At 40.0% G+C, this 21,038-nt stretch overlaps 1 protein-coding gene across 1 annotated transcript; it reads right to left on the minus strand.

Moving 5' to 3' along the window:
- Window positions 1-6,768: 6,768 nt before the first annotated feature.
- On the minus strand, window positions 6,769-16,729 carry LOC147134800 (homeobox protein Dlx3b-like). The gene is made up of 3 exons (XM_086055864.1): window positions 16,332-16,729; window positions 10,293-10,477; window positions 6,769-8,385 (listed from the first exon to the last, which is right to left on the minus strand). The coding sequence occupies exons 1-3, from the start codon at window positions 16,651-16,653 to the stop codon at window positions 7,963-7,965; spliced, it is 930 nt and encodes a 309-aa protein (XP_085911990.1). The 5' UTR covers window positions 16,654-16,729; the 3' UTR covers window positions 6,769-7,962.
- Between the last annotated feature and the right edge of the window lie 4,309 nt (window positions 16,730-21,038).

Consider the following 21,038-nt stretch of genomic DNA (forward strand, 5'->3'; position numbering starts at 1 on the left):
GCTAGACTAGACTTGCGCTGGCACGAAAATGAAGTTACGCCCATTTTTACGCTGAGCGCACCGGTACCTACCAAAGTAGGGTCCAGTGACTCCAAGTGTTTACTAAAATTATTAACTGTTTTCTTTATTGCCCCAAACAATTACATCATTTTTGTTTTGAGTTAGCTGAAGAGAATTTTGCTTCATCCATTTGTTCATTTGTCATTTGGGGAAATTGATAAATATAGCTGCGTGTCATCTGCACATAGCCATGATTACCAACATTGGAGTTGTGAAGCAACTGAGCCAAAGGTAACATATGGAGACTGAACAAAAGGTGTCCAAAGATTGACCCTTGGGGGACCCCATATGTCATAGCCATTTGATCGGATTCAGAATTTCCAATCGTCACAAAATGACTCCTATCCTCCAAGTAGGTCCTGAACCATTTTAGGACTGTTCCATTTAAACCTATCCAAATTTCCACCCTGTTCAACATTATACCATGATCATCTGTATCAAACTGCACTGAGATCCAAGCAGACTAGCACCGACACCTTCCTCTGCGTCAGTGTTCAATCATATATTTAGATTGTGTATTGTGATCAGGTCGGAAACCCAAATGAAATTTATCAGTGTCCATTTGCGGTAAAAAAATTGCTGAGTTTGATTATGAAACAATTTCTCGACAATCTTGTTTCAGAAGGCAAGGTTTGAGATGGGTCTATAATTTGCTAACAAGGAAGCATCCAGCGTTCTCTATTTGGAGGTGGAGGTTTTTGAAGTGGCTAGATGGCAGCTGTTTTCAGGTGTTTAGGAAACTCGCCTGGCTGAAGTAAGCAGTGAATTTGGCAATTGTCCTCTTTGTTATTAGATTAAACCTTCATCCTACAGAGCGGACCCATGTGGACCCCGGGTGGTTTCTGTAATGCGTCACACAAATATTAAAAACACCACGGAGCCTGTTTGTTCTGTGTTGTTACATACTTTTCTTTCAAAAGCATACCAAATGGAAAACTGTCTTGAAAATGCTGAACTTCAACTGTGAACAGGCGCGACTTGTCAAGTTAAATGGAGTCTTACGAATACAAAGTCAAAGTCCAAGCGAGCCTTTTAATTGAAATTTTAGCCAAGCAAGTGCCAAGTCCTAAAATCGAGTCTGACTCAAGTCAAGCCATTTGACTCAAGTCCGCCATCTCTGATACGCAGTGTGACTAAAGCCAATATTAAATCATGCAAACAACATTACAACAGTCTGAACTGCATCATTTGCGCAAACCTATTTGTTATTGCATGTGTTCAGACGTCTTACGTAAATGAATTATCAAAGCATAACAACATAAAGCTAACTACCGGTACTTTTGTTTGTGTTCTTGCTGTCAAAAGAATGCTGTGAATATGCCTAGTTAGAATATCCTTTTATTGGGATTGACAGGTAAATGTTGCGTTACATTATTATACGACATTCAATAACAATTGCAGTATCCACTTAAACCAATTAAATCATAATGATCATTTATGTTAATTCTCTATTATTATCTTTCTCTTCTTGTCAAACTATTTGCCATTGTTTTCAAGTTACGGTACCATTAACATTGTGGTCATCAATTACCCTGTAACTTGACTCTCAGTTTAACATCAGTTAGACGATTACAGTGACACTGCGCCAACAAGTATGGAACATGAACTAATCACTCTAATTACCGGGAGCTCAAAAGCTTATCACCCATTATCGTTGACATCGTCGAATCCAGCAAACCAAAAAATTTGCATGTTTAAGTCTTTTTTCAGGGATCCTTTGATAGTTGACTTAAATTGTTGTTCAGTGTTTTTCAGGGCCACATTGTTGTCCATTTGTGTTGCGCCAGCTGCTAAATACCAACATAAATAAGTTCCAATGTTTTGATCTGATTGATGTTAAGAATCTATTTTCCATGAATGAACTGGCCAAGAATGCAACATTTGTTTTGTATTTGTTTTTATTTTGTTTTGTTTTGCTCTGCTGTCTAGAGCCCAGTGGGAATTCCAAATGAGAATCTTTTCTTGATTGTCTTGTCTAAATAAAAGTTGAATAAATGAAAAAAAAAAAGAGGCAATGTTTCCATACAAGACTAAAATAAAAACAAACTTCCACACACTACAAATGAATAAAGAACAATGCAATACATTTGGGTTAAAGAAATAAAAGAGGATAAACATGAATTCAGATGCAATGGAGTACAGTACTCTGACTTATATGCACGCACAATGCAATGACATCCAATACAAGATCTGTACCACAAATTCTGCATTTATTGATTTAATAATTGTCAATCACGACAACAAGGAACAAGGAAGCAAGTCAACAAAAAAATGTCCACAATAGTTACTGTAAATGTTTACAAAATATATATCAGCCCAAGTGTGGTTTGTAGGTTATAGCTGGAGGCAAGGAAAACAAAGTCTTCCCAGCCACTCTTGTAAAGTTGTCTTCCGCTGCTGGGTTTTGATGTCATCATATTGTCTCATTCCTTCCTTGCAGCCTTCCTTGCAGGGAACCTATATGAGTTTATGTGTGTGTTTGTGTGGACTTTTCTATCTTCACTTTTATATATATTTCAGCTATTTTTCCCCTCTGTGACTCTACCGATTCAAGACAAAAAACATGTTTAATCATCTTTCGAATCTCATTCTGTAAGTGTCATTTTCAGTTTGAGAGGATGATTTTTCAGTTGGATTATGATCAGTTATGGCTTTGGTAAAAAATCATGTTTCCTGCGGCAAAACATCCACAGGTCACTACAAGTCCCAGTTGGCTCTCCTAGAGATGTTCAGACACATTTTTCTTTGACACCTGGAAGCTGAGGGCTCAACACAGGAAGGTAAATAAACATGGCAAGTGCCCTCTGGGATTCAAGGCTACTCCCTTTTGTTTTCCTGGGTTTAGATCAGTGGTCTCAAACCTGCGGCCAGGGGGCCATTTGCGGCCCACAGGATGATATTTTGCGGCCCCCTACATAAAAGGTTATGGTTAGGTTAGGTTAGTATGGCGCCCACGTTTTTTGCCATATTGTTGCCCTGTATATTTTTTGTTTCTTTTTTTAAATCACTTATGGGCTATCATAGCTCAGGCTAATAATAGCTTTCGGCGTAACATAATTCTGAAGTGACACCAAGTGAAAGGAAAAGATATCCTGGTACCGAGTCCCAGTCATGTCTTTTTCAAAACCTGCCATGAAGAGACAGGTTGGTGACGAGAATCAAGAGGCAGACAGTTTTTTTTGTTGAGCATAGGAGACATCCCAACATGTATTGAATGCACAGTGAAAGTTATGGTGCTCAAGAAATCAGATGTCATTACTCAACAAGACAAAATTTGAAGTGTTCCAAGTAACATGTAGGGCTGGGCGATCTTGCCTAAAACTAAAATCTCAAATATTTTCACACACACACAAAAAAAACCTCAGGATTTTATTCCCCCCCACTTTCCACTAGATTTTAGTGTTTATCAGTGTTTTTTTTTTTTTTTTTTTTTTTTTAAAGAATTCTTTGGGTTTAGACGTTATTGAGAGTGTCGACTTCTGACCAGTCCAGAGTGTACCCATCCTCTCACCCAAAGTCGGCTTCAACTCACCCCACTCATGAAGACAAGCCATACAGAAGAGTGACTTTATAGCAGCTTAAAGTGGAAGTCAACCCAAACATATTTTTTCAAGAATATGTTCTATGAAAGCTCACTGGTTGAAACAAGGCATTCTGATCAATATTGCGTTTGTGGAATAAGTGTTAATCCACCCGTTTTTAGCCATCTCTGGGGGCGGCATTCTGATTAATATTGCGTTTGTGGAATATGAGTTAAGCAGCAAAATCCACCCATTTTTATCCATCTCAGGGGGCGGCCATTTTGTCACTAGCTGTCAACTGAAAATGACATCACAGTTAAGGGCTCATGTAACAGCCAATCATGGCTCAGCCTCAGAAAACAGGTGAGCAGTGATTGGTTGTTGCCTGAGCCCTGAGCAACTGTGATGTAATTTTCAGTCGACAGCAAGTGACAAAATGGCCGCTCTCTGAAATGGATAAAAAGCAGGTGGATTTTGCTGCTTAATTCGTATTCTACAAACACAATATTAATCAGAATATCAAGTTTAGACTAGTGAGGCAGCATAGAACATATTATTTGAAAAAAAAAATTGGGGGGTTGACTTCCGCTTTATTTTTACACTTAATTGAGTGCTAATAGTGGTGAACTTCTTTTTGCTTGTGCATGACAGTTAACATTAACACATTACTTGCACACAATGTAAAAAAAAAGAAAATAAAAGTGCCTGTGCAGTTAATGAAATTAAACTGAGTTCCATTATTTCCTATGGGAAAACATTTCAAACAATTTAACAAATCCTCAAGTTGCACAGAATTAAATTATATGTATGTAAATTGTGAATGTGATTTTGTGATGGCCTCTTTTCAATGCAGCCGTTTTAAAGGTTAACCTGTGGGTTTGGTTTGTTGCAATCAAGAAAAAAAAGCTTGTTTGTCACGTACACACCCATACCCGAACATACACACGCATGCACACGCACACACGCCTCCTCCCCTCTCCAACTGTGTACCACATGAAAGGAAATGTGCGCGTCTCACCATTTCGCTGGTGTGTTATTAGATTTGAAAGACTCCAGAGTGTCTGCTGCACTGTCACCTCCCAAAACCTTCCGTGTGTATGTGCGCGTGTGAATGCATATATGCAAAATACAGTGGACGATTTTGTGGATTTCAACAAGCGCACAAATCAAGTAGTAAAGTCAAACTTTTTATTTCAAATACTCAGACTGTTGTACCAAATTTGATCCAAAAATATAAATAAAATAGTCTAACAAAAAGCAATAAAATATACATTTTCTATTGAAATGTTTTAGCACCATTTGCCTCTTATTTGTCATGTATATGTAAATATGGATTTACAGTATCCCTCCAATATTTTCTTTCCACTCGTGTTGTTGTTTGTGTTGTTGACTAGAGGATACTTATTGCATTGCAAGGTTACCCTTGCGACTCCAATTTTATTCAGTTTATAAGTAGGGCAAACAAGAATAAGCATTTACTGTAGCAGTCTGGAAGTTCTCCTTAAAGAGGAAGTCATACCAAACATATTTTTTCAAGAATATGTTCTATGCAGGCCCACTAGTTAAAACAAGACATTCTGATAAATATTGCCTTTGTGGAATGAGAGTTAATCCACCCATTTTTAGCCATCTCTGGGGGCAGCCATTTTGTCACTTCTGTCAACTGAAAATAACATCACAGTTGCTCAGGGCTCAGGTAACGACCAATCACGTCTGAGCTGTTTTCTGAAGCTGAGCCGTGATTGGTCGTTATCTGAGCCGACACACCGTGATGTCAATTCCAGTCGACAGAAGTGACAAAATGGCTGCCCCCTGAGATGGCTAATAACGGTTGTATTTTGCTGCTTAACTCATATTCCACAAACACAATATTAATTAAAATGCCGTGTTTCAACTACTGCGCCTGCATGGAACGTATTCTTGAAAAAAAAATGTTTGGGTTGACTTCTACTTTAAGAACAAATAACGCACACTTTGTGATAGTGTTATCTTGAAGCCTCTCCTACTTTTGAAAACTGATGCCAAAACAACAATATGTTCCTCTGCTGTCATGGAAACTTCACAAACAATGCTAAACATCTTAATATATGGAGATGATCTTTTTTTTTTTAATGATTCTTTGCCATGTTCCATTAATACTAAATGAGAAGGCTCATGGTCAAGTGGCATCGATCGAGAAACGTCTTGTGGCATTTCTACTTCATGAACTGCACATTTGGTCATGAATGGCCTGACCTATGAGTAATAGAGTCCTGAACAGAAACCAATACAGTAGCATAGAGAGGTTGGCTGCACATGTTGCTCCACTAAAAAAGTTAATTACAAACCCGAAGCATCCTCATACCTAAATGACAAAATAATTGCACCGTGAATGACACCACCTACAGAAGTCTTAATTGTCAGACCGAGGGCTGAAATACTTTCTTAGGGTTTGGTAAATGTCACAACTTAGTTTTTGCGTAATGACGACGACAATATGCCACGCCTGGCTTTCTGTTTCCGACATAACTCCAAAAAGTTCAAGCAGCTCACAAACCAACCAACTGAGGTTGATAGATGACATGCCTGTCAAGCGCATAACCTTCACCCTCCCTCCTCATAATTTCTCACACTAATTAGTCTTCACCTGAAGAGTGTCATGGTGATCCTGGCCACATGTTGTGCTTGTACGACGACTTTTAAATGACTCAGGCTTCGTCGACAAACAGCAGTTAAGAAACAGGTATAATCACGACGCCCTCTAATTTATTTCAGCACCTTATAACATCAGCCTTCGAGGGCTGAATAATAGTGGTATTGAGACCTTTTTTTTTTTTCTAATACCATTGCATAGTATCTTCCAATCCAGACAAGTGTGAGGCACTCACATTATTTTCTAAACTGGCCATGTATAAAAACGCGGGCATCGCTGTTGTTCCAGAATGCAATATTGCAGTGATTAATTACTTAATTGGTCTAAAAATGATTTATTCACGACAAATAATGTATCTTTGTTCATCTATGTCAATAACATAACCGGCAGAACAATGAAATGCTCTTGCATTAAAACGCTTAAGGTACAATTACATGTGTAATTTCTTTATGTTCAATTAAACCAGCTCAGATTTCCCACTGAAAAAATGATGAGATGAGATTATCATTACTTTATTTATTATATTGGTGGTGGGTCATGAAATTCTGCCACGAACAGCGAATATTTGCATGGATTTGACACCCACCCAAAGAGGTTTGCATATACTGTAGATGCCACATGATGGCAGCAAAAACACTATTTTCCATTAAACAAGGCTATGTAGGGCCTGACTGCATGGAACTCCTCCCCTCACTTCAACATATACCATTAGCTATATTTTTATATTAGACATGGCTTTGAGCACAAAATCCTGAACGAATTAATGAATAGGTGTGTTTTTTTTTTCCTGCATATAACAGATAGGAGACCGTTTTTTGGGGGGGGCGCCAGCAGGTGCCATCACTTTACTCCTTTTTTTTGTATTTCGTGTCAGGTAAAAATCAGACCATCCTGAAGCCGTCAACATTGAACAGTTTAGGATTTGAAGATTTTTGCAAGCATATTGGTGCAGCGTTGCAAAGTTGCCCCCTGGCAAGAAGTTGATCTGCCCCAGTGTATTTCAGCACCAGTTTGAGGGGGTCGCACAGTTCCACATTTACGCTAGTTTCTCAAACGAGAGATGTGTCCTTGACAAATGGAAGATTTTGAAGCTTGACAACAGTAAATCGGAAACACGGTCGGGGAGGGAAAAGCTTCTTGCCTGGTGACAATTTTGTTTCGCTGCTCCAAAGTGAATTGGCGAGCCATGGGCAAGGGGAACAATATGCTTACAAAAAAATGGCAAAGCCAAAATTGTCAAACGCTTATGATCTCACGTCTGCCTGAATGATACCTGAGACAAAATAGAAAAGTGGAAGAGTCTCGTGATTTTTGATCACCCTGCATGGTGTGAAAGCAACACCATGAGCAATGAACGATAACAAATCATTTTGGTGTCAGAAGCCAGTCATATGTCGAAACTAAATTGACTAAATTTCACACAGGCTGGGCAAAGAATGTTCAAACTGCTCAAATTCGATTATTTTAGTAGGGCTATGAAGAAGGGGAGGTCCCAGCAAAAAAAGAAAAGGAAACAAAAAACTTGATCTTGAAGAGTGTCAGTAGTAGTTGGTCTTTGGCTATAAAAGGCATTAAGTAAATCAATAGATTTGGGCACTTTGGTCATATTAAAAATGTGAAATATCAAAAAGTACATTTATTTCCATCCTGCTTTTCGAGGCACACCTTCAGGTATTTCTGGATGATCCAAAAACGTCCCTTCGGTTTAAGTTGAATGGGTCCATTTAATGTCTACAGTAAGTTTGAGATTCAGTAAACGGCTCCGATGGGAGCTGGTGGTGCCGATGACGATGGGTGGTGGGTAGTGCCAGCCGCCTGCAACCCTAAATGTGCGTCCTGCTGCTGGTACCAATTCTGGTGCGTGTACTCCTCCATGTAGACAGAGGAGGAATCACCTGAGGGCTGATAGGATTCCTGCCCCCTGCTGGTAGGGTCCAGCATTGTATTATTCTTGAGGCTGTTGCTACTGTTTGTGTCGTTGCTGCTTGCGTTGTTGGTGGCGTTACTGCTGCTATTGTTGTTTTCCCATGCAGCGGGAGATGGAGGAGAGTTGCAAGCCATTGAATCACTTGCCTCTGGGCTATGCTCCAGTGCAATGTCCCCCAGTGGAAATTCTCCATTCTTGTAGAGTTTCTTGAATTTGGAGCGACGGTTTTGGAACCATATTTTAACCTGAAATTAAAAAGTATCATGTGAGGGCCTATCGTGAAAAGGCAAATACATTTTTGCAATTAGTGTGCGTATATTTTTTATCTTTGACGAATGTGTCTAAAAGGGAAATACAGTACACCTGACACACTGTGAGAGCTGTGATGTTAGGGACTTATTGTAAAAAAACAGAGTGTTTTATTTCAAATACATTACAGTACTATTCGTGGCAACAAAGTAGGCTGAAACTTGGAGGAGTGAAGACTGTCACATTATCCATGACTGAAGCCAGCTATGAGGTCTGGATGTCGGTATTTCCCTGAAAGTCTCAAGGGCCTAGTCTTCAGACCTCAGTTGGAACTTCTATTTAGTTAGGGAAACCTTCAAAACGGGACTATAACATAATTGTTGATCGCTTTTGTAAATATGCTTTTAACCCTCTAGATATAACCCATGTCAAGAAAACCTGCTCTACATTATACTGCTGTATATGACTAGAATATGATAATAATATGCTTACTGTGCATTTGAATAGGACATCATTCAAAATTGTGCATTTCCAAACATAATCATGCTCAATGTTGATCAATACAGCCAGAGTGACAACAGTGGTATAGAGGTGCACTGCATAATACTGACAGCGATGTCTATTTTCATGCTTTCATGTAATGAAATGAGCAAAGCTGGGCATCGTCTATTCATTTATAACTTCTGGCCGGTATTTCCGGACGACCCGCGTGGTCCCAGTCCCTTGTCGGCGACAGCCAATCGGCAACGAGAACATCATTTTCACGTCACACGCAGGCGCTGACAAATAAAGGAAAAATGTAAAATAAAAACAAGAGACACACACACATGCACAGCGTGGTGATTGGTTGAAATTAAAACAAAATGGCGGACATGTCATTTCATCTGTGGGACCGAAAGGTATATGACACTTTATTTTTTATTTGTTTGGCTGCGTGTCAGGAGTGGGACACCTGCGTGTGACGGGGTACCGGTAAAGTCTGTTCTCGTTTGGTTGACTAGGACCGACCGGGGGGGGGGTCTGAAATACAGACGGGAACTCATAGATGGACTAAAGCATAGACGAATGTCTAGCTCTAGAAATGGGGTCACCGAGAAGATGCTGATCTCAAGTTGAAGAAAGCCATATTTCATGCCACTTCAATGAGAAATATTTGTCTCATCACCTTTAACAGAAAGCTGTCACGCTGACTATAATCCACTATATATAAAAACAGCATAAAAATTGCTTGATTGGCTTTAGTGTGTTTTTACTAAATTAGGTGAAGAATTCAAATGCCCTTGCATCCTCCCTTTTTTCTGGATGTGACCGTCGGAGGAAAGAGTTTAGCGTGCTAAAGAATTTTTATAGTAGGTCCATCTGGCGCACACGTGTCATTGATCATTTAACCACTAGGTGACATCCAACTACCATTTCTTCTCAGTCATTTCATTACTCTCTAACATACAAGGTGTGTCAGAAAAGTTCCAGAATTTTTTTTCAGATCCAAACTACACATTTTCCCCCTTCAGGGGCCTACTTGATGACCCACTTGAGCTTGAGAGAAAGAAGGGGGGGGGGGGGGGGGGAATGACATAGAGCCAGGTTGGGTGAGTAGACAGGTTTCTCCAGCACAGAGATGTTCTTCTTCGTCAGGAGCCGTCAGATGCTCAGGCCATTTTGGTGAAGCAGCCATGAGTCGTCCTGCCAAAACTCTCACCTCTTCTCGCACACAGAACGAAGCAAACGATAATTCCTGGAACTTGTCTGACACACCTGGGAGTGTCAATACCTCTTTGACAATGTCACTGTGAGTTTATACTTTTCTTTTTTGATTCCGCTGTAGTGATAAATCGTTTTCGATTGGTTAAATGGTGGTAATGCTGTGTACTCATCATATCACTGTCCTGCACTGGAGCCTCACCTGTGTCTGTGTCAGGCCCAACTGGGCGGCCAGCTCGGCCCTCTCTGGTAGGGCCAGGTACTGGGCCGACTGGAATCTCCTCTGTAGGACTGCCAGCTGGTAGCTGGAGTAAATTGTCCGCGGCTTCCTAACTTTCTTGGGTTTCCCATTTACCATCCGAACCTCCATCTCTGGTTCTTCTTTCACTATAGGAGGATATAAGTTGTGTTAGGTTTGTTCATCTCATGTTACAAGTTCATTTCCAGCACCTACACATTTTTACTATGAGAAATGTGTATTTTACAATTCTCCATGTGTCTTCTGCACATGCATCATAGAATGAAACCGGCTTCAAATTGCTCTCCACGAAGCAGAAATATAGCACAGAAATAGCCATGGCTGCTGCAGTCCCAACATTTCAAAGAAATTCCACCAGCACGCAAAACTTATAATTTTGGTCTGAGTGTCCCCCAGAGCCGGGGCGGGTGAAGGAGATTTATTGGTGCTTTTCATGTTGTCTGGAAGACTCCTTCTATACATACATTGCCTCTATTGCTCTTGCATCACTTTCTTGTCCTTTTACAATCAAACCGATGTAGCTTAATGAAATTAGCTTAAATCAGTAACATTGGGTGTTTATATGTTAGCAAATGGCACGACATAAAAAGTTCATAATGAACTTTAGAAAACAATACAATTAAATTGTGGCCTCTGCTTTAAGTATTTCAAGATGTGTATATACAAAAAAAAAAAACCTCTGTCTCACAATAACAGTCTATTTGTTATTATATAGAAATTCATGAAATAAACGCATTCATTTGAGACATGGCGTGGCCACATGCGGGCCCTTGCGTGATAAGGAGCCGGTGTTGTAGGATGATTCAAAGGCCAAGGCTGACTGACATGTTGTGACGCCTGATGTGCTGTGTGGCTGTGGGCCAAAGTGCCCTGGAGCCATTTCCAGGTAACTCCCAACTGGAATGTCAAAAAAGTGCACCAGTCTGTCAAGTTTGCGTTTCTTTAAAATGTTCACAGAGAGATAGCTTCCCAGGTCAAATCAAGCTGACATGACGAGGTGAGTTCAAACGCACTAAAAACGTTTTGTTTTAATAAGCAAAACATTGATCATTCAATTAATATTATATTCTCACATGTTGAAAAAAAATACGATTGCCAATTATATCTTTAAAAACAACATTGGTCAAGAACAAATTTGAATCAGAGATGGCTTTATGTGTCCATAAATGTATTTTTTGGCGCTAATAGTTTTCAAGTATAAAAGAAATTCTTCAATCAACAAAGCCAATATAAAAGGATTCCCTGACTCAAACCACTGGTATGTATACTTGTATACAGCGTGCTGCGCAAAGGTTTTAGGGCATCATTATACTTGTTGCTGGCCATGATGACATTCTAAAATTACAATGTCACTCATTAGAGCACTGAATTATTTCAAGGCATAACTGTTGGGAATATTGAGGGGGGGAAAAAAGCGTAGCATGTCTTGTTTGTGTTTGCTTGTCCATCTGCGTTTTAGTTAGCAAATTAATTCCAGGTTCATGGCGAACAGAGGGATGCTACCATTATGATTCTGAGGGGTGGACAGTTCCATTGATGCCATAGTGACATTCATCCATCCATTTTCTGTGCCGCTTAACATGTTGACCTCAAGCGAAAGGCAATTTTAAGGTAAGATCCCTGGCCCCTGAAATCAGATTTGAATTTTTTTGGTGTACAATCCCTCTAACTGTGCCTTCGTCAAAAGGACTGATGTGAAATAGATTGAAACAATATGAAAATAAAGTTACCGGTTGCTAGGCTTTTACACAATAATGTACGAGCTGAGCACTCAGATTCCGTCCCACAAAAAGATGCATGTTAGGTTCACTGAAAAATGTGAGTGCGAATGGTTGTCTGCGTTTGCCTACACGTCCCGCAATTGGCTATCGCCCAGTGCAGGGTCGACCCTGCCTTTTGCCTCAAGTCAGCTGGGCTAGGCTCCAGCAGACCTGCGAGCCTAGTGAGTTTAAAGGGACGTCAACGCAAACATTTTTTTTTCAAGAATATGTTCTATGCAAGCCCACTAGTTGAAACAGGGCATTCTGATAAATATTGCATTTGTCGAATTAGTGTTAATCCACTCATTTTTAGCCATTTCTGGGGACGGCCATTTTGTCTCCGGTCGACTGAAATTGACATCACAACTGCTCACAATGACCAATCACAGCTCAGATTCAGAAAACAGGTCAGTCGTGATTGGGCGTTGTGAGCAGTTGTGATGTCAATTTCAGTCGACAGAAGACAAAGTGGCCGCCCTGAGAGATGGCGAAAAACGAGTGCATTTTGCTGCTTAACTCATATTCCACAAACGCAAAATTAATCAAAATGCCGTGTTTCAACTAGTGGGCCTGCTGGGAACATATTCTTGAAAAAAATATGTTTGGGTTGACTTCCGCTTTAAGCAACATAGAAAATGCATGGCTGAATGGAGGATGTGAAAGAAGCTTCAATTTACAGTTCTTCATACTCCTTGAACCTTGTGCAAACAGCTCAGGAAACTGCTGTTCTCACTTTAGCTTTTACTTCACCACAAATGATTTTCTTTTTTGCCCACAGACTACATCCTGAGCCACTTTCCAGCAATTTCGGTTTAAAACGAATCGACAGTGATACTCTGATGTGGAAGACATGATCCTGCTTAAATGTTTCCAATATCCCTCTCCAGACTTGTGACATCACTGTGATGATTACCGAAGCTTGTCCACTGACAATGAATGGCGCCTTTATTTGCGCGTTCAAGTTTCAATGAAACAATACTATAGTAATTTCACTACGTCACCAATCTAACCAGTGCACTTGTAGTGTAGGTCTCTCTTTAAGTCTCTCTCCCCATTTAGAGCCACAGAACTTTGGTTTGTTGTCAGCAATCGGAGAGCAAGTAGAAACCGGGCTGAGTCTTGTTCAGCAATAACATTTTGGCCTGTGGTTTACAGATGGCTATGATCATAAATGGGTTGGGAATAGTGCATGAAGCAAGTGGAGCAGAGGGGTGTAAAATGGTAGTAGGGGGAGCGAGGTAAACAATGCTGTCAAGGAGCTCTTAGAATTGTGATTCCTAAAACGATGACTACAACCATGTGGACTTCTGTATTATTTTTGCTCTTTTCCTCAAACCAATTGAAAATGGAGAGCAAATTCACAGTGTAATCTTACTGTATGAGAGTGCCAAAAGTTGTAGGGTGTTCTGCAATAACACTCTGAGTTGTCCCCTTGAATAATGTCCCCACGCCCAAAAGTTTTTTTGAAATATTTTTTATGGGGGGATTATTATCATTTTCTCTACTACAATGAATCCCCTCGTATTAAATTTTCTTTTGGTTTTATTCTTTCAGGTTTTTTGGGGTTGGGGAAAAACATTAGTACAACTACGACTTCATTGGTCCATTGCATCTAAGTAGTGCATTCCATATTGCCTCAATGGCTAAACAATGTGACTAATCAATAATCAGTTCCATACCATTAATGTTTACATATTTCTAACTAAATTAAACATGATAGATCTTGATTTCCAACATACCTGTACCTTTTCTGACCTGCAAAAGGGGCAAAAAGTTACACTGTAGTCCACTAATCAGTGAAATACAATACAAAGTACATTAGTGTATATTGTACTTTGAGTGGCAGATATTGACACATATTGCCTCACTATTTGTAACAAGGTATGTTCTTTCATTATTCAATTAATCTCAAATTTGTTTCCCTCGGTTCAGAATGGCTTGTGTGTCTAAGAAACAATTCACCTGGAGTAAAATATTTTGCTCAATATATTGAAACTTTGAGGGATAAAAAATGTCTCCTGCTGTATAACTTTTCCTCAGTAAATTTGCCTAGTAGTCACATTCTTCATTTCATTTCATTTCATTTTCGATGCTGGAAAAGGTACTTTGAAAATGTGTTACTTTGGAGCCCAAGGGGTACAGAGGTGGGCATTCCATCAGTACTAACGGAAGGTCCATCAATCCGTCATTGACAGTTGGCCGTTTTGCTAACAAATGACGAATGATGGGATTTTTTTTTTTTTTTTTTAATGATGGACTAAGCACTGATGAAAGTAGGTTAATTTCATCCATCTGTGTAATTGTCATTAACCGGCCCAAGTACCAACGAACCTTTCAGTCCGTCACTGACGGACGGCCGTTTTGCTGACGACTGCTGTCTCGTGTGTTTACTCGCGGGGGTGAATTCAAGCAGGGTTGCTTTTATTGACTACTATATATGGAAACACTTTGCGCCTCCCGGTGGAAATATGCACCAAAGAGCTTTAAGCCGCTAATGAACCAAGAAGAAGAAAAAGAAGCAGACGACGAGCATTTATAGACAGTAGTAGGAGTACAATCAACTTGGATTGGATTCTACCCTTCGCCACAATGCTGGTTAAGGTGAGCCATTTTAAACTTTAAATTAAAACTTTGGGGAATTTTAGGAGTAAAGCAGATGTTGGCAGCCACCAGATTGGAGATTGGCAAATAAGTGAAACGTATGTGAGTGTGTGAAGCTCTTTGGGCAGCCACCGTATGATGTACACTGATGAATAGTGCACTCCTTTTACCATTTTAATGCAGCATGTTGCAAGTCAGCCAACGTGGTTGTGTTGGTCACTCTGGCACGAATAGAATGCCCAAGCTGTTCTTTCAAGTCTTCAATGGGGTTGAGGTCAGGACTGCTGCTCCATCCTCTCTTTTCCCAAATTCTGGAGGTAATCTCTGACAAATGCCTCTCTGAGCGTTGTCAACTTGGAGGATAGAATTTGATCCCTGATTGTGCGATACAGGATTGCCAAAGGTCGGCTATTTCTCTGCATTGAGATAAAAGCCTCCACGAAAAGATGGCACTGTATCCGTGCAGAAATCAGTAGAGCATTCTTTTGTCATCTCCACACTTTTACCCCACATGCCAACTGCAGTAGTCAGAATTTGGACTCATCGCTGAGCGTATTGTTCTTCCACATGTTCAGGTTCCAGTGCACGTGTTGCCGACACAAACAGGCCTGATGCTGAAGGGCAGTCGTTGCTGTAGCAGTCAGCTCTGGATTGACCGGGCAGAAAGGTGTTGGTTGTATCATCTTGCAAAACTTGTATTGAATTTGGCCTTCAATTTGGAGATGATACTAGGACTCATTTCAGACCATGCCGCAACTCTGTTTTGCGAAACACCAGCTTGAAGTCGCCTTGTCACACAGGCCCTATACAGATATCCAGATCTGATCCAGATCCAGACCTTTACCAAACCCACTTAAAGGTCAAGTTAACCTAAACATATATATTTTTTCAGAATATGTTCTGTGCAGGGCCACTAGTTGAGACAAGGCATTCTGATAAAAATTGCGTTTGTGCAATATGACTTAAGCAGCAAAATCTACCCGCTTTTAGCCATCTCGGGGGGCGGCCATTTTCTCACTTCTGTCAAATGAAAATGACATCACAGTGTCTCAGGGCTCAGATAACAACCAATCATGACTCAGCTTCAGAAAACAGGTGAGCTGTGACTGGTCACTACCTGAGCCCTGAGAAACTGTGATGTCATTTTCAGTTGAGATTCCACAAACGCAATATTTATCAGAATGAATTGTTTCAACTAGTGGGCCTGCATAGAACATTTTCTTGAAAAAAATGTTTGGAGGACTTCCCCTTTTCATTTAAAATAAAATGAACATCAGTTAAATGTTAAATGAAAAAAAAATCCTTGACTTATGGTTTCAAAACGAACAACCATTCAATGCGTTGTGCATATTGAATACCTACTGTGATACATGCGAGATGAGGCGATTATACATTTTATTTTACAAAAATACCACCCGGCTACCTCACTGTATGCATTACATCATGCCGAATTTACTACTTTTTTAAATGTTATATTACTTCACATTGTATTTCATTTTGTATTGCTTATTACAACTGGGCCCTCATATCCAATGTCGTTTGTAGCAATTTTGAGTTTAATTCGAATGACAGATAAACAGATTACGAATCATTTTGTGCACTCAGTGTTGAGCTTACTCACCACTGTCTGGTAGTGTTGACTGGGTCTCTCTGCTGAAGCCCCCGGTCTCTCTGTACGCCGAGTGCGGGTAAGTGTACTCGGTTTTTCCACATGGAAACGCACCACCGGGGACCATACCGTTCAGGTTGTAGTGGGTGTACGCGTAAGGGCTCATGTGTTGAGTCGAGTAGGACTGCTGCGCCGCGTAAAAATCCTGCGAGCCATGGAGAGCACCGTGGCCGCCGTAGAAGCCCATGTCCGCGGGTGAAGTCTCCGCCAGACTCGGGGACGCGCGGAGGTTCGGTTTCTTCTCCTCGAACGCAGGTGATGGCTGCCCGTTCATTGTCGAGGATGTTGACGCTCCACCAAGTGTTCAGTAACACTAAAAGACAAAGAGACAAGAGTGCGGAGCTGGCGTTCCCAAGTTGTCCACGGTGGCGGCGCCCAGCCCACAAGTGGAGCTCCTAATTACAGGGCGCGCCGAGCTGAGCCAAGCCGGGCAGGAGAGAAGGAGTGGATGTCTCCCTCTCATTGGCTCCCCCTCGCCCTCCCAGCCTCTGCCCCGGGGCCAAGACGACACTGCTTGTCGCCTGTCTGACTCCCTTCTTCTCCCCACAGAAACCTCCAGTGAACCTCTCCCTAAAGCCTTAAAGACACCGAGGCGCACTAGTAACCAACCAACCTCAAAACAAACAAAAAAAACCCCTCTTGCTAAATTTTTAACCTCACCTGCATATGCGAGTAACTTCAACCTGAGTAGAGGTGGTCAAAGTATTCACAATATCCTAATAGAAGTAGCCTACAGATACTTGTGTGCCCCCCACCCCCAACAAAAAAAAAATACTGGTAAGTGGAGTAGGCATGCTACTGTTTTGACCATTTTACTGAAAAAAAGAAAAAGTATACAACTAGTCTGTAGTGTACTGAAGTACAAAGCCTACATGATGTGAATTTGGCTCATTAAAACATGTTTAAACAATCTTGGCTCAAGCAGGCTTTTATGCTATCAACGTGTTCACAAAGCTTTGGTAACTAACTGACCCACAAGAAATGCTAACTCAGGTAATGATAGCAACTGGAAAAAAAATACTTCCTCTATGTGTGTGTGATTTGTTGTTGTTGTTGTTTTTTTCCCAGAATGAACGCATTGATGCTGGTGGATTTTAGGGTTAAGGCACAAGACACAACACATTTGCCACAAATCATTCCTGGAGCCGACACCATCAAACAAGTACTCTTAAATAAGGCCAAGGCCATTGGGAATATCTTGCTTCTCCGAATCTGTTCAGTTGTGTCGTTAATGCTCATTGGTTCATTGCTCTCTTGTTTATGCCTTATAATCCCCAAAATGTCAAACACTCAATCAATCAAGATCTTCACCCTGGGTGCATGATGTTAGCTCTCCCTAGTTATGAATTTTTAACATCATATCAAGGGGCGGAGCCATGGGTGGGCCTGGGTGTGCACAGGCCCACCCAAATTGACAGACTGCCCACCCAGTGAGGTTCATGAAAAAATATATACTTTGTATATATATAAAATACAAAATTTGTATTTACTAAAACATTTATTATTATTACATTTTTATTATTAAATTATGTTTGAATTTATGTTTCATTGTGGTTTTTATTTTATTGAATTCAATTTTAAGGAATATTTAGAATGGCATAATTGTGGTTATCCAAGAAAGATCTGAACTCCATAATCAGTTTGTCATTTTATTTGAATATACATTGTGTCGAGATAGGAGGATTGTGCTCAGTGAGAAAAATATTCAGGCCCACCCTGATTTTTCCAGGCCCACCCATTGGCCACGTTCCGGCTCCGGCCCTGGTCATATCTGTGAAGGTTGGAAAAAGTAACATGCATTTTGCAAGAGTCGATGTGTTTTCGACATACTTCGACACATTTACTTGAGTAGAGTAACAAGTAATTTTCTTTTGCATTGGGAATCAATATACAAATTTAGCAAACAAACTTGCATAATGGTGTTGTGATAAGGCATGTTTACGCATGAGCTTTGCTCCTATTCAAATGTAGATGCTAGCTGTAGACTCACATCGAGAGTCATTTACAATCAATCGGGGCTCCTTTACAATCAAGCTATCCGCCTTTACATGTGTTGAGTTTAGCCCCGGGCCTCAATCATGCCCTGGGGGGAGACAGCCATTACGTAATGGCCTTACAGTAAACGTAAAAGCGCATGTCCACAAAAGGTCCCACTGGGATACTAAAAGCATATAACTAGGCTTCACTAAAGTGCATTAATTGGTTGAAAGAGCAAAGCTATCATCTAAATATAGTCTGTCATCATGCAGGATATAACACAGGCTAATTTAAAATGGAGACCTTGGGTGTCTTAGGCAAGGCAACTGTAATTAAAGGGCTAATATTATGTTGTTGTTTTTTTAAAAACTTTTTTCTGCCCCCTTTCTTTTTTGAAAAGAATGAAAATTAAAATAAAGCATGCAAAGGCATTCACAAACAAAACAATTTAAGACATTTAAAAGCAAAGGGGGTGAGTACTATGTGTAAGACTTTTGATAAGATTACATAAAAAAAAAAAGTGAATTCAGAGATTTGTTTTTAAATATATGCGCCTCATTTGTTGGGTGTGAGAAGGCGGAAAAAAGTTTTAAAAAAAAAAAAAAAAGATGTGAGAGCCAGCAAATATTTAGTCAGGGGCTTTGCCCTGGCACGGCCGCTGTCGAGTGCCTCGTTGTCATGAGTTTGTGGAAAAGCCCTGCGATGACCCCGGCGGGAAATATTCCAGCCACTGGAGACACTACGTGACTGTATTTTTGCAGCTCACATATGTAGTATTGTGGAAGCAAGTAGACAAAGTAGCATCAAATGTTCAAGGTCTAGTATTTGATTTACAGTTTTAGCTTCAAATGAATTGCTTTGCAAAAATGCATATTGAAGATGATTTGAATGGCTGAAGATTATTATGCTAATGAGAGTGAACACTCTTTGATGCATTTTGAAAAAGGGGGTATGGCCAGATGGTGTTTATTTATGTATGGCTAAAAATATTGTTGCAAATGTGTTTATGGATGAACATGTACAGCCATGTTCCAAATATGCAAAGGCCTAAGTCCTATTTTGACGAAACCAAAATAAATTGTTGCCATATCGGGACACTGGCCACCTCTGCCAAAATTGGCTTCGTCCTTAGTTAAACAGATCATTCAATTCTACCCCTGGAATGAAATTATTAATAAATATAATCACCATTTGATTTCTAAAAAAAAAAGACAACATGACGTGGCCATTATTTCAGGAATGTGGCGGTTTCCAATATGCTGTCACCAGAAAAACAGGATAAAGATTTTTACTTTCCATTGGACCTCTGAATTAATATTTTGTCGTTTCTGAGTAGAGCTTCACTGTGTTGGGTGGAGTCAACCAACTTCTGGCAACTGTGACTGTGTTCCAGCCCACTATGATTGAACTAAATTCACAATTCCTCAACATCTCTTGGTTTTGCATCAGAAAAAGCATCCCACATTTTCTATTGCATTAAGGTCTGCGGATTGGGCTGGCCACTCCATACTGCTAATCTTGTTGGTCTCGACCCAAGATGCTGCTTGGTTACTGGTGTTTGGGCCCATTGTCTGTCAAGGTCATTTCTTTTTTTTTTGTATAAGGCAACAAGACCATGTATTCAAAGTAGTCCATGCAATACAAGACCCAACACAGTATCAGTCCACAAAATGTTGCATCATTTCTCTTGAGGTCAGTCAATGTTTTAGCTTCACATAATCATCTTCAAGAAATGCAAACGAATTGTGGAGGATACAGTCAAATTGATCTGGCCTGGAATGCCAGCCGTTGACCTTTGGAATATAACTATAGGACTGCAGGTGATCACTTAGAACTCCATTGAGACCTCATTGCGAGTGACGGAGGCACCATGGATAATAAACTGCTAAACTACTACTGCTACTACAAAGCTACAATAAACTAAAACATTGCAAAAATAAATAGCTGTGGTAAAATGAACAGATTGGACAAATCATACCAAGACAAATTTATATCAATTGAGGGGAAGAGAATGTTTGGAGAAGGGAACGGCACTAGACCTCAGGAAGTCATTGACTGCAAATGAATGTAATTATGGTTACATTTACAACTACACTGCCAGTCAAAAGTTTGGACCCGAGTTTTCATTTAATAGCATGAGAAAGTATGTCCAATTTAACTGACTTTTACTGATTGTATTACTTTTATTGTTGCCCAGTCTGTGCACTTTGAGATTTGTTGCCCAAATGTACGGTGTGTTATAAATTGCTGTTATTGACTGCGTGTCAATTGTCCAAATATTGATAAGCCCCTAAAAAGGAAGTGGGTCTAATCTGCCTAAAATTAAATCACAAAAACTCCATTACTGTCCAAATAATTCTGAACTTTTTCACTTCATTTTATATTCATATACAGTATTTCATTTTTCTTAATAATGTGCAAATTTAAGAATGAAACAAACATCATGTATTCATCTTGGAATGATGTATACGAGCCTATAAGAAACAAAGGAAATGACTATTTCTGAAAATAACAACTGGAACAATAAAGTGAATTAGTTGCACTTCAATTAGTTTTATTTAGAAAGTTAGTTGAGTATTGTAATTTGTTACCACACACTTTAACCACAAAGCATACTGGTGCAGAGGGGGAAGGTCCAAATACCTACAAAAAAAAAATTCAAAAATTCAAATAAACTCAATA

The sequence above is a fragment of the Filicampus tigris genome, chromosome 16, assembly GCF_054856515.1.
Source record: "Filicampus tigris isolate MCC_2025a chromosome 16, RoL_Ftig_1.0, whole genome shotgun sequence".
Lineage (NCBI taxonomy): Eukaryota > Metazoa > Chordata > Actinopteri > Syngnathiformes > Syngnathidae > Filicampus > Filicampus tigris.

What these genes read in the sequence shown, in the direction of transcription:
- LOC147134800 (XM_086055864.1), bottom strand. Translation starts at nt 16,653, where the DNA reads ATGAACGGGCAGCCATCACCTGCGTTCGAGGAGAAGAAACCGAACCTC. An exon ending in GTCAACACTACCAGACAGTG is followed by an intron (nt 10,478 to 16,331) that starts GTGAGTAAGCTC and finishes ATCCTCCTATAG; the next exon opens with TGAAAGAAGAACCAGAGATG. An exon ending in TGGGCCTGACACAGACACAG is followed by an intron (nt 8,386 to 10,292) that starts GTGAGGCTCCAG and finishes TTTTAATTTCAG; the next exon opens with GTTAAAATATGGTTCCAAAA.